The following is a 20350-nucleotide window of genomic DNA, read 5'->3' as shown; positions in this document are numbered from 1 at the left end:
ACTCAAAACCATCATCAAAAGTTTGAAGGGGTCATAATTCCTTAATAGTCGTCCATGCTGCTCTTCTGACTCAGCTGTGTCAACTGCTTTACCAGTCACTGCCTCCTTCTCCATAAAGGAAGATGTCATGTGTACCAGAAAAATATTATCATAGCTCACAATCCTCAATTATCATGGCATAACATATGTCATTTGAAACTCAAAAGTCATTTTTCCAAAGAAACAGCACAATACCATAGTGTTACTTATGGAGCTCATACGAAACACTACCCATTTGCAGCTTGATGTTCTTCCAATAGTACCACGGACTCTGTCTTGGGGGCACCATGATTGGGCAAGGGAAAGGACTTCGGTCATTTAACCTTCCCTTCCCTTTTAATTTATTAATAATTACAAGATATTTTAAACATACATAAAGAGAGTAGAGAACAATATTACACATACCCAAATACCCACCACACAGACTTGTGATATTTAGCATTTGTCCTATTTACTACTGATCTTTTGCTCTTTATTTTTTAGGAAATAAAATATTATAATTGAAGATCATTGAATATCCCTCCTTGATCCTATTTGATTTCTTCTCTCACTAAAGGTAATTACTAGCCTGGATTTGGAGTTCATCATTTTCATTATATAAGTAGACATAAATAAAGATATCCAAAATATACTTAACAGAATTTTGCACATTTAAAAATATTTAGCATTTTACTGTAGGTATTCCTGAAACTTGCCTTTGTTCATTCAGCATTAAATTTCTTTATATTACCTATATTGATATATACACCTGTGATTCATTTATTTTAACTGCAGTATAGTGTTCTAAACCACAATTCACTTGTCCATTCTCTTAGTTAATGGATATTTATTTATAATAACCAAGAATGGGAAATATATCACTGAACATTTTCCTATATTTTATACTATACCAAAATTTGAGAATTTCTCCAGTATATATATCTAGGAGTGGATTGCTGGCTCTTTATAAATTCTAGATAGAAAATCTTTGTTATATTTATTGCTAGTTTCTTCTCTCTGTTCTTATCCTTTTATTTTATAGTGACTTTTATAGTATAACTGCTTTAAATTTTTGTGGCATCTGATTTATAAATGTTTTCCTTTTCAGTTTATGAATTAAAAGAAATTTTTTTAATTTAAAGATTTTATTTGAGAGAGAGTGACCATATGCACATGAGCAGAGCGGGGGCAGAAGGAGACAGAGAAACCAACTTCCCGCTGAGCAGGGAGCTGAAGGTGGGGCCCTGGGGCTAGATCCCAGGAACCTGGGAACATGACCTGAGCCAAAGGCAGCCACTTCAATGACTGAGCCACCAGATACCCCTCATTAAAAGAAATTCTTTAAGAAATCCTACCCAAACTCAGTCTCGTATATTTTCTTCTATGAGTCATAAGAATTTAGTTTTCATATTTGATCTTTAATCTACCTGAAATTGATCTTTATGTGTGGTGTGAGGTAGGGATCTATTTATTTTTTTCCATATGGGAAGCATTATTCATTAAATAGCCCATTATCTCCCAACTGATTTGGGAGATACTAACTTTCCAGGCTTGAGTGTCTTTCCCTCACCTGATAATAGTTATTATCATCATTTTATAATATGCCTTTGTACCTGCTAGGGAGAATCCTACTATTGTCTTTTTAAAAACTTTTCATTATTTTAAGTTCTTGCTTGGTTTAACTGGCTGTTGCATATGAACTTAGGATCAGCCTGTCAAGTTCTATCCCTTTTTATAAAAAAAAAAAAAAAAAAAAAGCAAAATATACAAAAAAAAAAAAAAAAAACAAGACCCTATGGGGGTTTTGATTGTGGTTGTACGGGATATATAGATTAATTTGGGAAAAGTTGTTGTCTTCACAGTATAGAGCATTCTCACCAATGAGCATGGTTTATCTACCTATTTAGTTTTCTTTTGTGTCTTTTAAAAAGTTCTGTTATTTTTTTCCATAATTTTCTTTTCTTACTCATCTTTTATTAATGTCGTCCTTTGGTACATTAGGTATTTTCTTACTGTTGTACATAGTAATGTTTTAAAACTCTACTTTCTTTCCCTCTCCCGCTTTTTTAGGGGGATAAGGGAAGAGGGAGAGAGAGAATCTTTTTTTTTTAATAAATTCATTTTATTAAAATGATTTCTTTTTCTCCCATATCAGGAAATTTAAGTAAAGAGTCTTCTTACTTGCATATATTTAATAGCAAATTATTTAATTTTAACCTTAATCATTATAAAAATGTTTGTCTTGCGTGAATGTGTAAAATATCATGAATTGTTTTCATTCAAGAATGAACTGAAAATATTCGAGATGTATTTTACTCATTTACTCATTTAGTCTTAATTTTTTTTTTTTTGATGTAGTGTTCCATGATTCACTGTTTGCGTATAACACCCAGTGAGAGAGAATCTTAAGCAGGCTCCAAGCCCAGCAGAGAGCCTGACTGGAGGCTGACTCTCAGGACCCTGAGATCATGACCTGAACTGAATTCAAGAGTCGGGCACTTAATCAACTGATCCATCCAGACACCCCTTAAAATTCTACTTCCTAACTGTTCCTGATGTATTAGAAAATAATTGGTATTGTATGAGAAACTTATTAGTTCAAGTTTGTAGACTTTGTAACGTAAACAATCATATTTTTTTTTTACAAATAATGGCAGTTTTGTTTCTTCCTCTCGATGCTTTAAATTTTTATTTCTTTTTCTTATCCTACTGACTTGTCTTGAGCCTCCAGTCTAATACTGAGGAAGGAAGGGACAACTGAACGGGAAGAACTCAGAGAGGGAGACAAACCATGAGAGACTCTGGACTCCGGGAAACAAACTGAGGGTTACAGAAGGGAGGGGGAAGGAGGGATGGGGTAGCCAGGTGATGGGTATTAAGGAGGGCACGTGTTGTGATGAGCACTGGGTGTTATACGCAACTAATGAATCATTGAACACTACATCAAAAACTAATGATGAACTATATGTTGGCTAACTGAACATAAAAAATTAAAAAAGAGTGATGCCAGTGGGAATCCTTATTTTGTTCCTGACTTTAATAAAAGGATTTCAGGATTAAGAATGACAGTTAGTGCAGATTTTCTTTAAATCCCCACTATCAAGATTAAGCAAATTCCCTTCTGTAATTCATATTAGTTGTTGAATTGAACACCATTTTCACCTTCCTAAACAATTTCTTGTATCAAAGGAGCATAAAACTTAAAACTGCATTTCCCTAAATATCCTGCCAGTAAGACCTCACTAATGAAAGCAACTTGTCTGAGACTGGAAGGTAGAAGAAAAGGGGAGCCTTATCTCTCCAGATTCAGTAGCTGGCATGTGTGTAGGCATTAGCAGATGACAAAGTAGGGGTTTTGCCCATGGTGTTCAAACATCCTTATGAGAATCACTTGTCTCCTGCACAAACAGCTCAGACCATTTTGGCATTTTTCCTGTGATGTCTGTACTCCTAGATTTCCTGAGGGAGTCCTCTAATACTTCAACCCTATAATAAAAAACATCGGACTCAAAATATCTAGACTATTTCTATTTCGCTGACAAAATGTGACTGATATTGTTAAGTGATCATCTGAACTGGAATGTTGCTGTAAAAAAAAAAAAAGAAAGAAAGAAAGAAAGGAAAGGCAAGACCCTAAGAATGGGCACTGGCATCGAAGGTGGGTACCAGATGATGAAGAGATCAGAGGCTAGGATAGTGGAGACCCATACTCCATATTATATGATGGTAAAATCACCATCTGATCTAAGCTGAGAGGAAGGGCATACGCCCAATGAGTTTGTTGCTCTAGGGATACAGATTGGAAAACAGAATGTTAAAAGTGTATTCAGTACTACCAGCTTCATTTGGGGGCACAGAGAAGCAAAAGGTAAGCTTGGGAAGGAACTGGCCAGTGTGCAAGGAAAACAGAAAGGAAAAAGAAGGAATACTGAAATTCAGACCTTTCTGTGGTTGGAAAAGCTGACTGCTTCCAGACCTCCAAACAGTGAGAAATGGATTTTAAAAGAATTTAAACAACAGGGGCCCAACAAACCTTCTCAGGTGAAAAGGGCAATAGTGAATCAGGCCAAATATCAAATTAAGGATATAGACTTCATACCAGATTTGGGTTGACTGGGCCTTGTGCCCGAGTTCTGAATAATGGAATATGAGAAATGGTAACAATTACCTTTAATCATGACTATATTCAAGTACTCCCACCCAAGCAAGAAATCTCCCCTGCTGTTTCCTCCCCTTCCATCACAACAAAGCAGGTCACATTTTGAATATGTTAGTATTGTCTCATTAAATGGAAAGAGCCTGTATGCTTTCAATTCCCTGTGGAGAGGAGTCACTTGACTCACCATAGACAGTGATGCAAGGGAGAAATAAAGCTTTGCTGTGTCGAGGGCTTGTTTGTTACCGCATCTTAGCCTACCCTATACTAACACACCTTCTATGATCCATCTGCCAAGTTCTCTTTATCAACAATGGTCAGTTCTTTTTCTCAAAATGAGAATTGTCTGTTGAGATAATCATAATGATTTCATATAAATCCGTTAATATGGTGAACAACACTAGCAGATTTTCCTAATGTTAAATCCTTCTTACATGGCTGGGCTAAGCTCAATTCATTGGTAATCAGTGTTTTGTGTTTTTTTTTTTTTCTTATATATTATGAAGCTAGGTGGGCCAACATAAACTACAGTGTGGGTGGGAGGATGTGGGAGAGGGGAGACAGGGAGAGATTGGGAGCAAGAGAAATAATCTAGCATTATATCTATCTTTTACATAGCTGTTTTAGTCCTTTTACATTTATTATGATCACTGATGTTTCTTTTATTTATTTTTATTGTTTTGGTTTGTGCTTTCTATCCTGCATTTTCTATGCCTTTAAATACCCTTTCCTGGTTTCTGTTGATCCACTGAATTTTCTTTATTCCAATTTATTCCCTCTGTAGATTTGAAAGTTAGATGAAAATTTTAACCTGTGCCTTGATTTGCTGTCTAAAATTAATATCTCCACTCTCCTCTTAAGCAACATAAGGATCTCAGAGTTCTTTGATTTCCATCTCCCCTTCTCATCCTTCATGTTATTTCCCTTTGTTGTTGTACTCCCAATATATTAGTCATTTTTCCTACTGCTGCTGTTTTGTTTCATGCAGTCTATACATGCTGATATTCACCTACGTGTTTACCAGTTTTTTTGTTCATTATTCCTTCCTGAACTTCACTATTTCCTTCTAAATTCAATTTCTTTCTTCCTGAAGTGTATCAGTTAGTAGTTCTTTCAGTGACAAACCCTTTCAAAATTTGTGGAAAACATCTTTATTTTTTCTTCACTCAAACAGAACACTAAAAGTTGAGAGTGTTTTCCTCTCGAGACTTTGGTGATATTGTCCCCTTGTCCTCTGGTTTCTGTCATTGCTGTTGAGAAGTCTGTCCTCAGTCTTACTGTCATTCTTCTGCAGGTAACTTGGTTAAAAAAAAACAAAACAAAACAAAACGCTACCAACCAACCAGCCAACCAACCAACCAACCAACCAACCAGCTTGATTGAGATATAATTCATGTATCGTGGTAACCGTATTTCCCCTGTTGCTTTTCTGTCTAGATTTTCTGACTTTAATATTTTTGTGGGAATTAAGTGAGCTAATGGAAGTAAAAGATTATCACCTATGCACTCAGTAAATTAGTGCCACATATAAATCTTCATTTGAATTGGCACAATTCTGAGCACACAGTTTTTACTAATAAACACTGTATTTAGCTGAAAACTGGACCAGGATTTTGAAAGGTGGTATGCCCCATATCTGGTCATTTTCATTTAGTCCTTTTTTCCCTTGCACTCCATTTGTACAGCTCACCCCCTGCATCCCACCTGTTCTTCCCACTCAACATGAGGCAGCTCGATATGCTTTTTTTTTTGTTTTTCTTTGCTCTAGTCTCTGCTATTGTGAGTGCCTAACAAGGTTAATATGCTGCTGCTATAAGTATTATCATTTGGGATGTAATTATCACATGTGGCTAATCCTGCACATGCTGAGAGGCTGGGAACTTGTTGTTTTTAACTGGAGGGGACATCTTAATGATAGTTTTTGACAAGAACCATTATATGTGTGTATATACACACACACACACACACACAATGCAGGAATGTGCTGTAGAAGGAGACATAGTGAAAATAAAAATGGAGAAAGAGAACCTGCCAACAGAATAGCTAATACATATTTTTTTAACTTAGCCCTTGTATTGGTAACATTAGCTTGTTAACCTCATTTAATAGGGAAGGAAATGAAATTCAGAGAGGTTAAATCAAATGTCGAGGCCATGCAGTAATTGGGTGGCAGGCAGAACAGAGCTGCTAAATTGTTAGCGAATTGCTTTCCCATGAAGCCAAATTCGAAGGATAATCAAATGTTTCTAATTCTCCGTGGAAACTTTTTCAAAAGCATCGTAAATGCATATTGGGATTTCATATGTCTACTACATGCTATAAGCTGCTTTCTCACCGGGACCATCTACCGTGTATAGATGTGGAGACTACTCCTTGCCATCAGTTTGTAGACTAGCCTATAGCACCTTAACAGCAATAATGAAAATATTTTTGAACACTGACCACATATATTCATGAGGTATTACCTTGAAAATGCCTGGCACGGTTCTTGGCATGCTGTTATGTGACTGGGGCTAAGATTTGCTCATGTTGTTACTTCATTTATATGTTGTCTCTGAATAGGTTCAATGGGCTAGTTTCAGTAGTTTTCAAATAGCCTATTTTATCATCCCTAGCCCACCTATTATTTGAAAAACAAACAAACAAACAAACATAACAACATATAACGGGCATTTTCCAAAAAGAAAGAAGAAAAAGATATGTAGACAAATGTATATCTAGATACAAATCTATCTATCTATATCTACATCTATCTGTCCTTCCATCCAGCCAGCCATCCATTGGATGAACAGAGAAAAGGTTAGTGTTAGAAATCAGGAGGTGCCTGGTCATATGCTTTCTCTTGGGATGGGTGTTGTTTAGAGAGGGTTCTACAGAAGATGCACTCAGGTTCAGTTGCCTGGTACTCTATCCTGTCCAAGGTTGAGTCAGGGGAATAAGGCTGGACCCTGAGATGTCAACATAACCAGAAACAATGTAATTCTAGCCACAGAAGCTGAGGCTCATGTTTTATTTTTACCCATCTTTTCCAGTGGAACTATTTCAGACCAGACTAGCTTTTTCTGCCCAATATTGTATAAGTAGAATTTTCAAATACACTGAAAATTTGAAATAATTGTAGAGTGGATACCCATATACTTACTGCCTAGAGTCTTCATTTGTTATGTTTTGCTTTGTTTGTGCTATGGACTGAATGTGTGTATTCTCCCAAAATTTATATGTTGAAGCCCTAATCCCCAGTGTGATGGTATTTGGGTGTGTGACCTTTGGGAGGTAATTAGGTCATGAGGGTAGATCCCTCATGAATGAAATTAGTGCCCTTATAAGAAGAGACAAGAGAGAGATGATTTCTCTCTCTGCCATGTGAGGATACAGCAAGAAGGTATCTGTCTCCAACGCAGAAAGAAGGTTCTCACCAGGAACCATATCAGCTGGACTTTGATCTTGAACTTCCCAGCCTCCAGAACTGTGAGAAATACATGTGTGTGAAGCCACTTTATCTATGGCATTTTTGTCGTAGTAGCCCAAGCTGAGACCATTTTCTTTCTCATATACCTGCATATCTATCTACCAATCAATCCATCTTAGCTGTTTTCATCCTTACTCTTCACCCCTAAGCATTTCTGCATGCATTTAATTAACCAGAGTTCAAAACTTTATGGTTCTTTTCTATTTTAAGGTAAGATTTACACACAGTGAAATGCACAAAGCCTAGTACCATTCAGTATGTTTTGACAGAGGCAAACATCTGTTTAACTCATACTCCCATCAAAATACAGAACACGTCCATCATCACAGAATATTCTTTCCTGTCCACACCCAGTTCATCTCGACACTGACACCAATGCTGAGGCAACCGCTCTTCTGCTTATTTTCACTACAGATGAGTGTTGCCTGTTCGAGAACAGCCTGTAAATGGAGTCATGTAATAGGGACTTAGTATGTTTTTGAGAGCCCATGTTAATTTCACTCCTTTTTGGTTGTTGAATAGTATTCCACTCTATAATTATATCTTTGTTCCTTCATTCATATGGACATGAGGGCTCTTTGCAGTTTTTGCCATTATGAATAAATCTGCTCTGAACATTCTTGTGCAGGTCTTTTCTTCTTCTTCTTCTTCTTCTTAACATATGGGTAAATGCCTAAAAATAGAACTGTTGGATTTTCAGTGCAAGTTTAGTTGTATAAGAAACTGCCAGGCTTTTCCCAAGTGGTTGTTCCATTCCAACCAAGAATATATTCTCCACATCCTCACCAACAGTTGGTGGAATCAGCCTTACATTTAGTCATTCTGGCGCATGTCATGAAGACTCATGCCTAAGAAAGCTCTCACCACCTCCTGCCCTTCAGAGCAAAACCTGTCTCTCATTGAGCCCTCTCCCCCAAGGATTTACCTCAGAAGTTTGAGAAGGGGGGCTTACATTTCAGTGGTTTATTTCTTCTAAGGCCCTAATAGAGAAGAGGAATTTCATCTACTACCTGCCCACCTTTCCTCTATCTTTATTAGAAAGAAAAGTTAAAAATGTCCTAATAGTCATCCGACTGGATCAAGTTGGCAAGTTCAAAATTCTCTTTTGTTTCATGATATATTTTGAGGCAAAAGATTCTCACATCTAGATCTCAGCCTTTCTACCAGTTTTTGGCAATATTTAGAAACTTCGATATTCTCGGGAAGAAAAGTTCCAATATTCAGGCTCAACCTATTCTCCTTCAGGCTTCCCTAAGGACCATTCTTCAATTATCATAGCTACTCTGTAAAGCAGGATTGGTGTCCCCTCTTACGGAAGAGGAACTGTCCCCGAGCCTGGAGTCTTATGCAGAGGGCTTTAGGACCCTCACATGACTGTTCCCACACATGCCTCTCCACTTGCGGGCAGCTCCTCATGGCAGACTGACTCACGACGCAGGGCTCTGGCAGCACCTGCTGCTCTCCGTGCACCTCGTGGGGACAGTGCACTTGGCAGACTCCCTCAGCCACCCATCACCCCCAGGCCCATTCATCCCCCAGCCTGCATCCTCTCTCCTCCTCCCTTTCTTCCAACTCTGCTCAGTTATCTCATAAAACTCTTGTTCTGTCTCTTATTTTCTTCCATATGGGAACTAAAAATGCATCTTCAGCTTGCCTGATGACTGCCAAGTAGTACCACTGGCATAATAAAGTGAGACATAATGAAGAACCAATGTCGTCAACATCTAAAGCCCTTGAAAGTACCAAGAGATCCCTTTTACAATCTCCACAAAGGTTCCACAAAGGAACCTTCTACTTTCTCAACCCCTCCTAATTAAACTGGCTTTTCCTCAAGTACCAGAATTCTACATAAACAAAAAACTTTTGTCTTCACTACTGGGTCTCTGTTTTAATGAACAACATCACAGCAACATTGTTTTCTATTACTTTGGTTGCAAAGATACAGCATGTCAGTTAGGGTTTAAATTAAATTGCAACACTATGTCTACAAAAAATCATGTAGCAAATGCCAAACTGACTTAAAAGTCTGGAATAAAATCAATTTCTAAATTAGGACTTGCCTTTTTTCCCCCCTATTCAGTGTTAAATATTTGTTACAAGAATTTCCTCTTTGGCATGTTTTCTCTTATATAGAAATGTAAAATGATACATTAGTACCATCCTCAACATCATAGCTTTCTATGTTAGTATTTCTACCTAGAAGTATATATGATTACAATTCCATTTTACAGATGAAGAAACTGAGATTCAGGAACGTTTAATAATGCCCAGCTAGTAAGTGGCAAGCCTGAATTCACACCTTAGTTTGTTAGCCTCCAGCCGGTATTTTCTTAACCACCATATTACCACCTAGCGTACAGATTAAAGCTTCCCAGCAGGGATTGGAGTGGGTCAGGACTGCGTGATTCACCTCCCCATCATTCTCTGCAGCTCCACCATGTTCTTCCCAAATAGTTATCCAGCTCTCACCAAATTTCAGGAGGATAGGGGGAAACTGGCAAAGGCTCTAAAGGAAGAGCAATAAATCCAGATCTTTAATAAATCCAGAGCGATTTTAAAAAACAAAGCCGTAGCTAGCAAAGGGACTAGCTGTGTGATTACTAATCAGCACCCATGATGCACGTTAAATAGCTCTCGCGTGGCCATGAGCATCAACACAGAAGATGACTTATGTACCTGCTCTCTTGTTACCCTGAGTGCTGGGTTTTCCTTACTACCTTGCTCTGATGGTGTTAATACAGACTGACCAACAAGATGTGACTGAACAGAGACTTTGTGGGTTGCAGCACAGATAAAGACTGAGCAGAGTGAGAGCCTGGATTTGGCTATAGAAGCTGACACTTTTCTACCAGCTTGGCTGGCTCCTCGCCTGATGCTGACATGTGCAGCCAGAGCCCATTGACACCTTTAGCCTACCACGTTGTTATCAACTTCACCCTTCTTTCAGTAAGACTCTGGTCCCTGGGGTGGACAGGCTTACTTGCCCTCCACGCTACCCTTTCTAGTTTACCTTCTGGACTTGAAAAGCTGGAAATTCAACAACATTTTTTAGACTCTCTTGCAGCTAGAATTCCAGATTCAAATTAGGTTCCTCTGGTTGTATGTACTTGCATGAGATCCAGAAGGCAGAAGTGAGGCAGAAACCACCTTCCTGTACCCTTTTGAGCTATTTTTGCAGACAATCATTAAAGCCAAGCTAATTTTTAGCAGCATTATTCCAAGCTCAGTCTCTAACTTCTTGGGTCCTGATAGGCAGGTGTGGCTGTTTCCAGCAGCAGCATTTTTATTCTGGCTTTCTGAACTGGGACTGCAGCCCCAGGGGTGTCTTGAGCCCCTCTTCCCAGTGGTGATCTCCAAAGTGGTAGGTCTGCTGGTAAGTCAGGCTTCTATTGCCCCAGACCCTCCTCTTTCACCTCCTCCGCTGTCAGCAGCATAACCACTAACATTTCTCATATGCTGTGTGTTAGGCATTAGGCTAAATGCTTTATATAAATCATTTTATTTACCCCCCCCAAAAATCCATAAGGAAAGTATTAATATCCCTTTGTTCCAGATGATTCTACTGAGATTAATAGAGAGTTAAATTGTAGTGGATCAGAGCGAAGCTAATGGGTAAGTGGGTAGAGCTGGACTTTGACCCTGGATCTGCCTCGCTCCAAAGGCTGTGCTCCGCCTCTTGAAAGGTGTTTGCAGGCCTGGAACCTGTTAGCAGATTTTAATTGCCCATACACATTATGTTGCTGAAGAGACATCATTCTTTTCCCTTTAACCATATACCTGTAGAGGCCAGCCTATTTTGCATCAAGATATATCCAGATATCGAAGAAGACTGCAATCTACTTAGATAGAAAGGCATTTTAAATATTCAGAGGTATCACTTTGTCAAACACACATCTAAGTCATACCGAGATCATTTCTTTGTAAAAGTTAAAGCGTTAAGACCAAAAAGCAAACACAGTCTTCCACTTGCCCCTGGAAGGCCCAGAGCTGGGGGTACAGACATGCACTTACCAGGCGCTCTATTAACAGCGAGGTTTCGGAAATGGCTGCCTTTGATCATTTCCACAGATAATCGCCCCGTTGTGGCATTGTAGGACAGCCCCACCAGCAGCTCTGGCGCCCCTCCATGCGACAGCGACTGCGTGGATGAAGCGCTATCACTGTGAGAAACTGCAGATGGGCTGAGCGGAGACTCTCCACTCTGGAGGGGAGGAACAACAAAGAATCCATTGGTCTACGCTGCACTACTCTCTTACAGAAAGCCGATATTATGTTCGGTGAAATGGTGGCCCAATGTCAACTGCTGCCAAAGACGACCAAGGGCACGCTTGGTGTGAATGATAATGGGCCTGCAGCGTGCAGTCGTGAATGAGATGCCCTGCATTTTTGCTGACATATTTGCTTCGAGAGCTGTCTCCATTCAACATTTCCTCTCTAAAGACGAAATGGACAAAGATATTATTGCTGGTGTAAATCAAACCCTCTCAGACACATGAAGAACTAAGAATACATTTAATATAGAGCAGAATTCCCTCCTGTGTAATTTGCGCTTGAATGTTTCTACGGAACCCACCCACTCTAGGCATGAGTTTTGTTTCTGTTCTCTGCAGCTTCTGGATGAATGTAGCAATACAGGAGGCACTTTGTCTTCACTAGAGAAGAAATGACCGCTACCATCTACCACCACATAGAACATTTGGCCCCTAGTTCTGCTTCCTAGGGTTGTCAGGAATATGCCAGGTGCTACATTTTTCCCCCTGAGGAAATGAATTACACTGGAAATGAGCACTTGTATGACTGTTTGGTAAAAAAGTCCATGCATGGACTGTGGATCTCAGAGACTTTGCACGCACCAGGTGAGCCTAGGAGAGAGACGACGCTTTCTGTCCTGTTTATCCACACACTTGCTTCTCCAAAGTTCCCACCTTTCTACACCAGACACATTGGGAGGAGGAGAGCAAAGTAAGTCAGGATGTTAACTCTCACTCAAGAAGCATAGTGGGCACTGGCCCTCTGGGGGCAAGATAGCAAGCCTCCCAGAACCACCACCTCCTTCACCAGAAACAAGTGCATCAGACTTAGCTCAAACTTTCTTCTCAACATCTGAAATCATTTCCTAAAACTTCTTATCCAAAACCCCACAAAGGGACACCTGGATGGCTCAGTCGGTTGAGCGCCTGCCTTCGGCTCAGGTCATGATCCCAGGGTCCTGGGATTGAGCTCCGTATCGGGCTCCCCGCTCAGTGGGGAGCCTGCTTCTCCCTCTGCCTGCTGCTCCCCCTGCTTGTGCTCGCTCCCTCTCGCTCTCTGAAAAATAAATAAAATCTTTTTTAAAAACCCACAAAATAAACATACTAAAAGTAATTAAATATTCTTCACATCTGTAGAAAAAAAATCCTGTTTGCCACGCCATGGTAGAGCCCTGGGCTTTTAAGAACACAATATGTAAACTATAGGGAGAGCTGGTTTTGACAGGTATCAGATAGGCCCTGCTGTCTAGATGATGACAGTCCGGTAGTGACATATTTGCTCAGTCTGGGGTAAGGAACCCTCCTCCCCTGTGCTTCTACAGAAGCATCTACCAAGGCACCTCTCACAACAGAGCTTGCTTCTCCCATCACATTTGAATCCTTATAAATCACTCAGTCTAGTGCATAGCCCAATGCCTGGCATATAATCATGATCAACAGATAACTGATGAAGAATGTTTACCTTCAAAGTTCTTTCACACTGGCTCATCTTCCCCATTCAACTCTGTGCCCCCAGGACAGGGCCTGTCACAGAGAAACAGGGGTGTGATCATACCTATTCCTATACCTTATAATGCAAGATGCCTTCTGACCGCCTCTGGCTTCGATTTTCCATGATTTCAGGTATACTTTACTCTGAGCTTAAGAAAAAAGAGGGATTTAGGCAGAAATGGGACATGATCTGGCCTATGTTTTTGTTTTGTTTTGTTTTTAGATTTTATTTATTTGTTTTAGAGAGAGGTAGAGAGCACAAGTGGGGGGAGGGGCAGAGGGGAGAGAGAATCCTATGCAGATTCCACACTGAGCTCACAGCCCGATGTGGGGCTCCATCCCAGGACCCTGAGATCATGACATGAGCCAAAATCAAGAGTCGTATGCTTAATGGACTAAGCCAACCAGGTGCCCCTAAAAGGTTCATTTGGGTTTCTAGGTTGGGAGTAGTCTGTAAGGGGCAAAGGCAAAAGCAGGAAGACTACTAAGAGTCCATTTCAGTAATCCAGCAGAGTTAGGTTCTGGTTATAGTTGGAAGATAGAGCAAATAGGATTTCAGGTTGACCTGAACAACTAAAAGGATAGAACTGCCTTTAGCCAAGTTGGGAAGGCTGCAGGTAGAATAGATTCAGAAAGACAAGTCTGGAGATATTAATTTTGAGATATCTATTTAAGATTTAAATGGCTGGATCTCCCATAACTACACTCCAGGCTTTCTGGCTCCTTTCCTCCCCCTAGACAGGACAAGCTCCTTCCTACTTCTTGATGCCTGCATGTGCCATTCCCTCCCCCTGGAATCCTTGCTCATCTGCACACCACAGTCTTCATCCCTTGATTCGTGGAGTTCTGTGTTTTACTACCACTTCAAAGACACAGTCACTGACCTTCTAACCCAACAGCAGCCTCTACCTCTCTCTCCCCCCTTGCAAACCCGGGTTTGCTCTTGCTGCCCCTTCTCCACCAGGCTGTAAGCTCTGGAAGGCAGAGGATCACCCTTTTTGTGCTTTCCTACATCCCATCTGCCTGTACAGTATCTGACATGACAGGCACACAAAAAAATAAATGTTTTTGAATGGATGACTGATTGGCCCAAAAGCCCAGGATAGCTACCTGATCTTTTCACATGGAGGCCCTCGTACTAGATGACATTTAACCCCCAGCAACAGTGGGTTGTCCATCTCGGAGACATAAAAACTGTGCTGTCCTTCCTCAAAACCCCAGCAGGGGACGCAGGGGAGAAGGTACATGGAAGGAGCCCGGTCGCGTACACGGAAAGTCTTAGGAGTGGCTGGAGATCAGGGCTGCTGTTGTAGCCCGCTCAGACACACACGCTAAAGAGCTGCCCTTGAAAATCCCATCTCTGAGGTTCATCAGAGTGCACAGGAAGGGTGGGGAGAGGGAGATGGTCAGATCACAGGTCAGTTAATCAGCAGGCTAAGCCCTCCCCCCACACTTGATGTCATTTCCAGAAAAGGACAGGGAATACATTCATCGGCTTATAGGGAAGATGGGCATGAAGAAAAAAACCATTGTACCATGAAGTGCAAATCATGGCTTGTAAGGATGAGGAGAGCCAAATGGAAAATTAAATTAAGGTGTTTGAATTCACAGGCTGAATGTACTAAATCAAGGGCTGACGATTCCAGATCCTTGAACATACCCGCATCATTAGCAGCACCATTTAACATACTCACACTGATATTACTTCTTGGCTCCAGAACCAGAGTCACTTTCATTTCCCCTTCTGGGTGCAGATGGCTGAGATGGAACAGCTTCTCTCCCATCATTCTCTCACGGGTCATCTTGCGGGCAGCATACAGACGGAAGCGGATAGCGCAGGCCGCCACATCCCTGGGCTCCAGCTTGGTGAAGGTGACCTTCTCCTTGAAGACAGGCTGGGGGCTTCTCTGTATGCTTGTCCTGCCCCTCTGTTTCTTACTGGGCAGCAGCACTACGTGAACTTGCCAGGAGTTGACACCACTTCGGTCCTTATCTGGGAGGCCCTGTGCTCTCACAATGGTCACTGTGAGCTTCTGGCTGGAAGCTCTATATTCAAAGATGACATCCAGGTCACCACATTTCGAGATGGGCTCCGAGACCTCAGTTGGCACCTGAAAATTGGCCCCATCCAGTTCCTGTTGCGGACAGAGGAAGAGATTAGGAATGGAAACAATAATGCCCAACTACCCTTTGGTGAGATGGTGCCCCTCTGCGCTCCTTCGGATCCCTGTGCTTTTTGATGACTAGCACATATCCTTTTATGTTAGAAGGGTCTGTTTACTGGTCTGCGTCTCCCTTGGACTGTGAATTCTTTAGGGGTACAATGTCTGGCATATGGTGAGGCCTCATGAATGTTTTTGGAATGAATGAAGAAAGCTTTTATAATTTGCAAAGTGTTTTCATATACACTGACTCTCAAAAAGCACAACTGACCACTATCATTGAAACTGAGATACTAAGTCTAAAATTAGTCAACTCTGCAACTGCCAAGAAACACAACTTTCTGGAGTTCCTGGGAGAAATGGGTGAGTCTGGGCCTGCGCTCCAAGGGTCAGGGCTTCCTGCAGATGAGAATCCTGGGGCTCACAGACATATGATCCTTCAGTAGATTTCCAAGCTATGTGGAAGAAAAGGCTTAGGGTAGAGCTTCTCGAGCGTTCACGTGGACTGGAGTCACTCATAGTCTCTGATTCCAGAGGACTAGGGTGGGGCCTGAGACTCTGCATTTCTCTGTCAGAGCTGGCCTCAAACCACACTTTGAGTCCTAAAGGTTTAGGCGGGCACCTGCAGCAGCCGCTTAGCAAACAGCAACACTGATGCGGAGACAGAACCCCTGGGTGGAAATCATAACTCTACCATGCGTTAGCTTTTTGGTCTGGCCAAAGAGGCCATCCTCTCTGTGCTCTAGCTGCAAAGGGAGCGTTGGGAGTGCTGTGGTGAGGTTTTATGAGATATGGAAAAATACCTGGCTCAGACTAGACTCCATCAATATCTATCCCCATCAACGGACCGATGCTACCTATTTTCAAACATGGGCCCTTCATTATAAAATAGCACCCTTAGACAACAATTCACCCATAGCCAGTCAGATCTAATGACCTCACTGCGAAAGCTGAGCTGACCTGCATTACTATAATGAAGTACTCGCCAACCAACTATAAAGAATGTCAACATAATTTGATTTTTTTCTATGAAGGCATGATACTTACTCATAACTAAACTTTGACCTGATTCTTATTATACATTGGAATCCATTCTCATTGATGTAATTGAACACTAGGCTTTGCTAATTTAAAGACTCTTTTAAAATATATAATAAAGCACCTCAAAAATGCACATTCATCAACAAGACATCCCCTGCAGAGCTGAGGTGAAAGTGCACGGTTCTCTGGAGTGAGACGTCCTCGGGGACCCCAGGTCTACCACTTCCTCCCCCTACGGCATTGGATGAGTTATCTAATCCTTTCCATTCTCGGTTTTCTTCAACAGTAAGACGGGGATGAAAACTACTTAGAGGGTTGTTGTGAAAATGAAAGGACTTGACACACGGGAGACATGGAATAAATGCCTTCTCTTTTAAAATTCACATTAGTCTACCGAGAAAATTTAGGCTTCTTGCAAAATAAGGGAAGCTCCTTATATTCTTTCCTCAGCATGCATTCATGTGAGAGTGTTTCTATTCAGAGGTACTTAGTTTCAAGTGATAAAAGTGGTTGCTATAGAGACTTCTGAGTACAACTGACTAGTGTAGATATAATATTAGAAGCAAGTCTCCAAGGAGTTAGGCTAACTCAGAAATCAAGTCACAGTCTTCTGTTAAAAGGCCCATCTATTTTAGCCTACTCTTGATCGTCTCTATATTGCTTGCTGGATCAGAAGTAATGATAGCCAACATCCACTAAGCCCTCCCTTGTGCCAGGTACCATACTAACCCCTTTACAGACTGCAAAAGCCCACTGTTATACACTTAGACCTTCTTGGCCTCACCTTTTGTTGCGTCTCCCCCTACAGGTGTAGCCTGTCGGGCTCTAAGTAGCTTCGGCCTGACACAGCCCAAGGAGATATCACCTCCTGCCCATGCAATGCGACTCTCAACTCCCACCACAGGCCTCTCTGTTGATGTTAATGAGTGGAAAGTTATAGAATCCTGGCTGGCATTCATGTATATAAAGTCCAGCGTGTGTGTGAGGTTCATGCCTCATGCAGTAAGCTTGTCTCCCCTTGGACAAGTATCCTAAGATCAGTTAATACAGCTTCTTACAGCATGGGCCCACAAGATCAAGCCATGAGTCACACTTTGTGGTGGCCAACTTGATTACACATTCTCATACGGCTCTCCCTTCCTCCCTGCCTCACTGCCCCCTTGTCCCTTACTCTTGTTCCCAGGGATTGTATATCCTGACAAAGTAGACTCTGCTTTTTGGGAAATCCAGCTAAGAAATATTATCTTTTAAAATATTCACATCAGGGGCGCCTGGGTAGCACAGCGGTTAAGCGTCTGCCTTCGGCTCAGGGCATGATCCCGGCGTTATGGGATCGAGCCCCACATCAGGCTCCTCCGCTATGAGCCTGCTTCTTCCTCTCCCACTCCCCCTGCTTGTGTTCCCTCTCTCGCTGGCTGTCTCTATCTCTGTCGAATAAATAAAATCTGTAAAAAAAAAAATTCACATCAACCTGATGAGGTAGGAATTTTAATATCTTCATTTTATGGGGGAGGAAACTTAAGATTGAGAAATTCACTCCCTGCCCCCAACATCATATGCCCTGCCAGGACAATGCAGGATTTATCAGTATTAATGCTCAAAATCCCAAACCTTATGTTGAACCATGATGTCTCCCTTCTTCTCCCCAAGCCTCTCACCATAGCTATTTATCTTTGTAGTAAGTGTGTGGGGTGAGGCGGGAGTAAGATGAAAGATGGAAATACATACTACTTTGAATTTCACATCCTTTTAAGTCCCTGCTCTTAATGATAGTTAACAGTTCCCAGTTTTGTCAGCAACTTCAATGCGAGGTAAAAATATTTGGGTCACTGAGTCTCTCTCCACTTATCCATCAGGCTATCTATTCAGACAAATGCTCACTCCACCTGCAGATCTGCGGGAAGTCCTTTGGAGGTGTCTGAGACGAGTCTCCTCAGAACCCTGCCTAAGACAGAGCTGTAGGCCGTAGCCAGGCTCTGGACAGGGCCGATCCAAGCTGAAGCACAGGGAAGCTGGGCTTTGTGGCCCCTTCCTGGATTGATCTGAAACAAAGATTTGGGAAGGCTGGTATTTTTATAGCAATTAATTATTTCCACACACGTTGCCCATCACCAGGCTCTCCTCATGCGGGTACTGTTAACACCACTAATCCATCTGACCTTCCTGCAAGGTAAAAATCTCTGCGTTTTTATCCCCATTTGGCAGATTTTAATTAACTTCTCAAGGCCAACCAGTTAATCAGTAGAAAACAGAGATGAAAAGTGGGACACCTGCCTCCCTGTGTGCTCAAAATCACCAGCCACCCTCCCATTGTCTTCCCTGCGAAGCCTTGGGTCTGCAGGAGAAAGTCGATGGCCTTTTCCAGCAGAGAAGAGCAGCGTTCAAAAATCCATCAGCCTAACAGGTAGTCACACTGCATGGCTGGTTTCCTTCTGAGGCAAAATAAATGATTCTTTTAGTTCTAATATCCAGATTTTTCTTTAAGATGGGAATACTTGTGCCATGCTGTCAAAACCCTCGGAGGTTTAAAGATTTTCTATCAGATTGAAAGCCTTTGTGTTTTAGTAAGATAGTGTTGATGTCATCTGTGTGGCCCCAAGTAAACAGACCTGCAATATGTTCCCGATGCCAGATACACAGGGGAAGACAGGGTTCTTAATACAGCTAAGAGGCAAATAAATCAATTCTTAAAAGGCAAGCGAAGGCTGCAAAGCAGGCAGTTACAGGGACTGCCTCCGAGCTGCAGCCGACGTTCTACCGTAGGAGCACCAAATTACAGTTTTTGTCTCAAAATAGATAGGAGGTTGAATGGAGCACACAGAGATGTCTGGGTATTTTTGGAGTCTGGGAACATTTAGTGCTCTCAACACCAAGTCTTCTATGAAAGCTCCATGAGTCAGGCGGATGGGAGGCTACCTGAAGAAAGCAATCCCAAGCCTCAGGGAACAGTTATCAAGGGGACAGAGTATCAAGAGGCAGGTAAACAGTTTTGTTTTGTTTTGTTTTTTTTTTTTTGTGGTGAGAAAGCCGAAAAGAATATTTTTAAATGTTAAATGTTATTGTGTGGGATCTGATAGGACTTCTTAGCAGGAAACCAACTGGGAAGCAGAATTTACAAAAAAAGAAACTTACAAGGTTAATAGCTTTGGGTGTCTCTATATGCAGAGCTGCTCTCAAGGAGCCACAAACCACGTATCCGCGTTACTGTTTCTTGTCCTCAGCGGTAACACCAACACACAGGCACACACCCACCCCCATGTGCGCACCTCCTTATGCTCTCTCTACACATCCCAGTGCAGCAGCGGCAAGGTTTTGGAACACGATTTTCTGTGATTATTTTTTCTTCTCCTTGAGGAGCATTTGGTATGTACGACAGTCTAGGTCCTAATGGGAGATTCCGCTGGCTTATTTTCCCAGTCAGACTGATGCTAACAAAATCCACTCACTCTTCTCCTTCCTCTTGCCCCACAAATCATATTAATATTTTATATACTTATATTACATATTTCATCAAAATTAATTTCAAAGTAGGCATGAGACATTATTACTTAACATCTCCTAACGTCACAGAATCATAATAAAAGAGATCTAGCCAATAAAGAATAACCAAAAATGCCTGTTAGATAATGTAATGTTTGCAAATCTTTATCACGGTGCCTGGCACATAGTAATTGTTCAATAAATGGTAGTGTCTACAATAATCACCTCCAATCATACCTCTGGGTGGTTAGGCATATTCTAGGGTAAGTTTTAAACAAGAAAT

The 20350-nt window shown here is 41.4% G+C and overlaps 1 protein-coding gene across 1 annotated transcript in view; it reads right to left on the bottom strand.

The window, feature by feature from the left end:
* SYT16 (synaptotagmin 16) overlaps positions 1-20350 on the bottom strand; it is a 102704-nt gene that overhangs the window by 15355 nt on the left and 66999 nt on the right. The window contains 2 exon segments of the mRNA XM_045810562.2: positions 11655-11844; positions 15079-15519. Of these exon segments, the coding sequence (XP_045666518.2) occupies positions 11655-11844; positions 15079-15519 (631 nt within the window).

This window comes from Ursus americanus, chromosome 26 (assembly GCF_024610735.1).
Source record: "Ursus americanus isolate L20-20 chromosome 26, mUrsAme1.1.p, whole genome shotgun sequence".
NCBI lineage: Eukaryota > Metazoa > Chordata > Mammalia > Carnivora > Ursidae > Ursus > Ursus americanus.
This window is presented reverse-complemented; position numbering and strand designations above follow the sequence as displayed.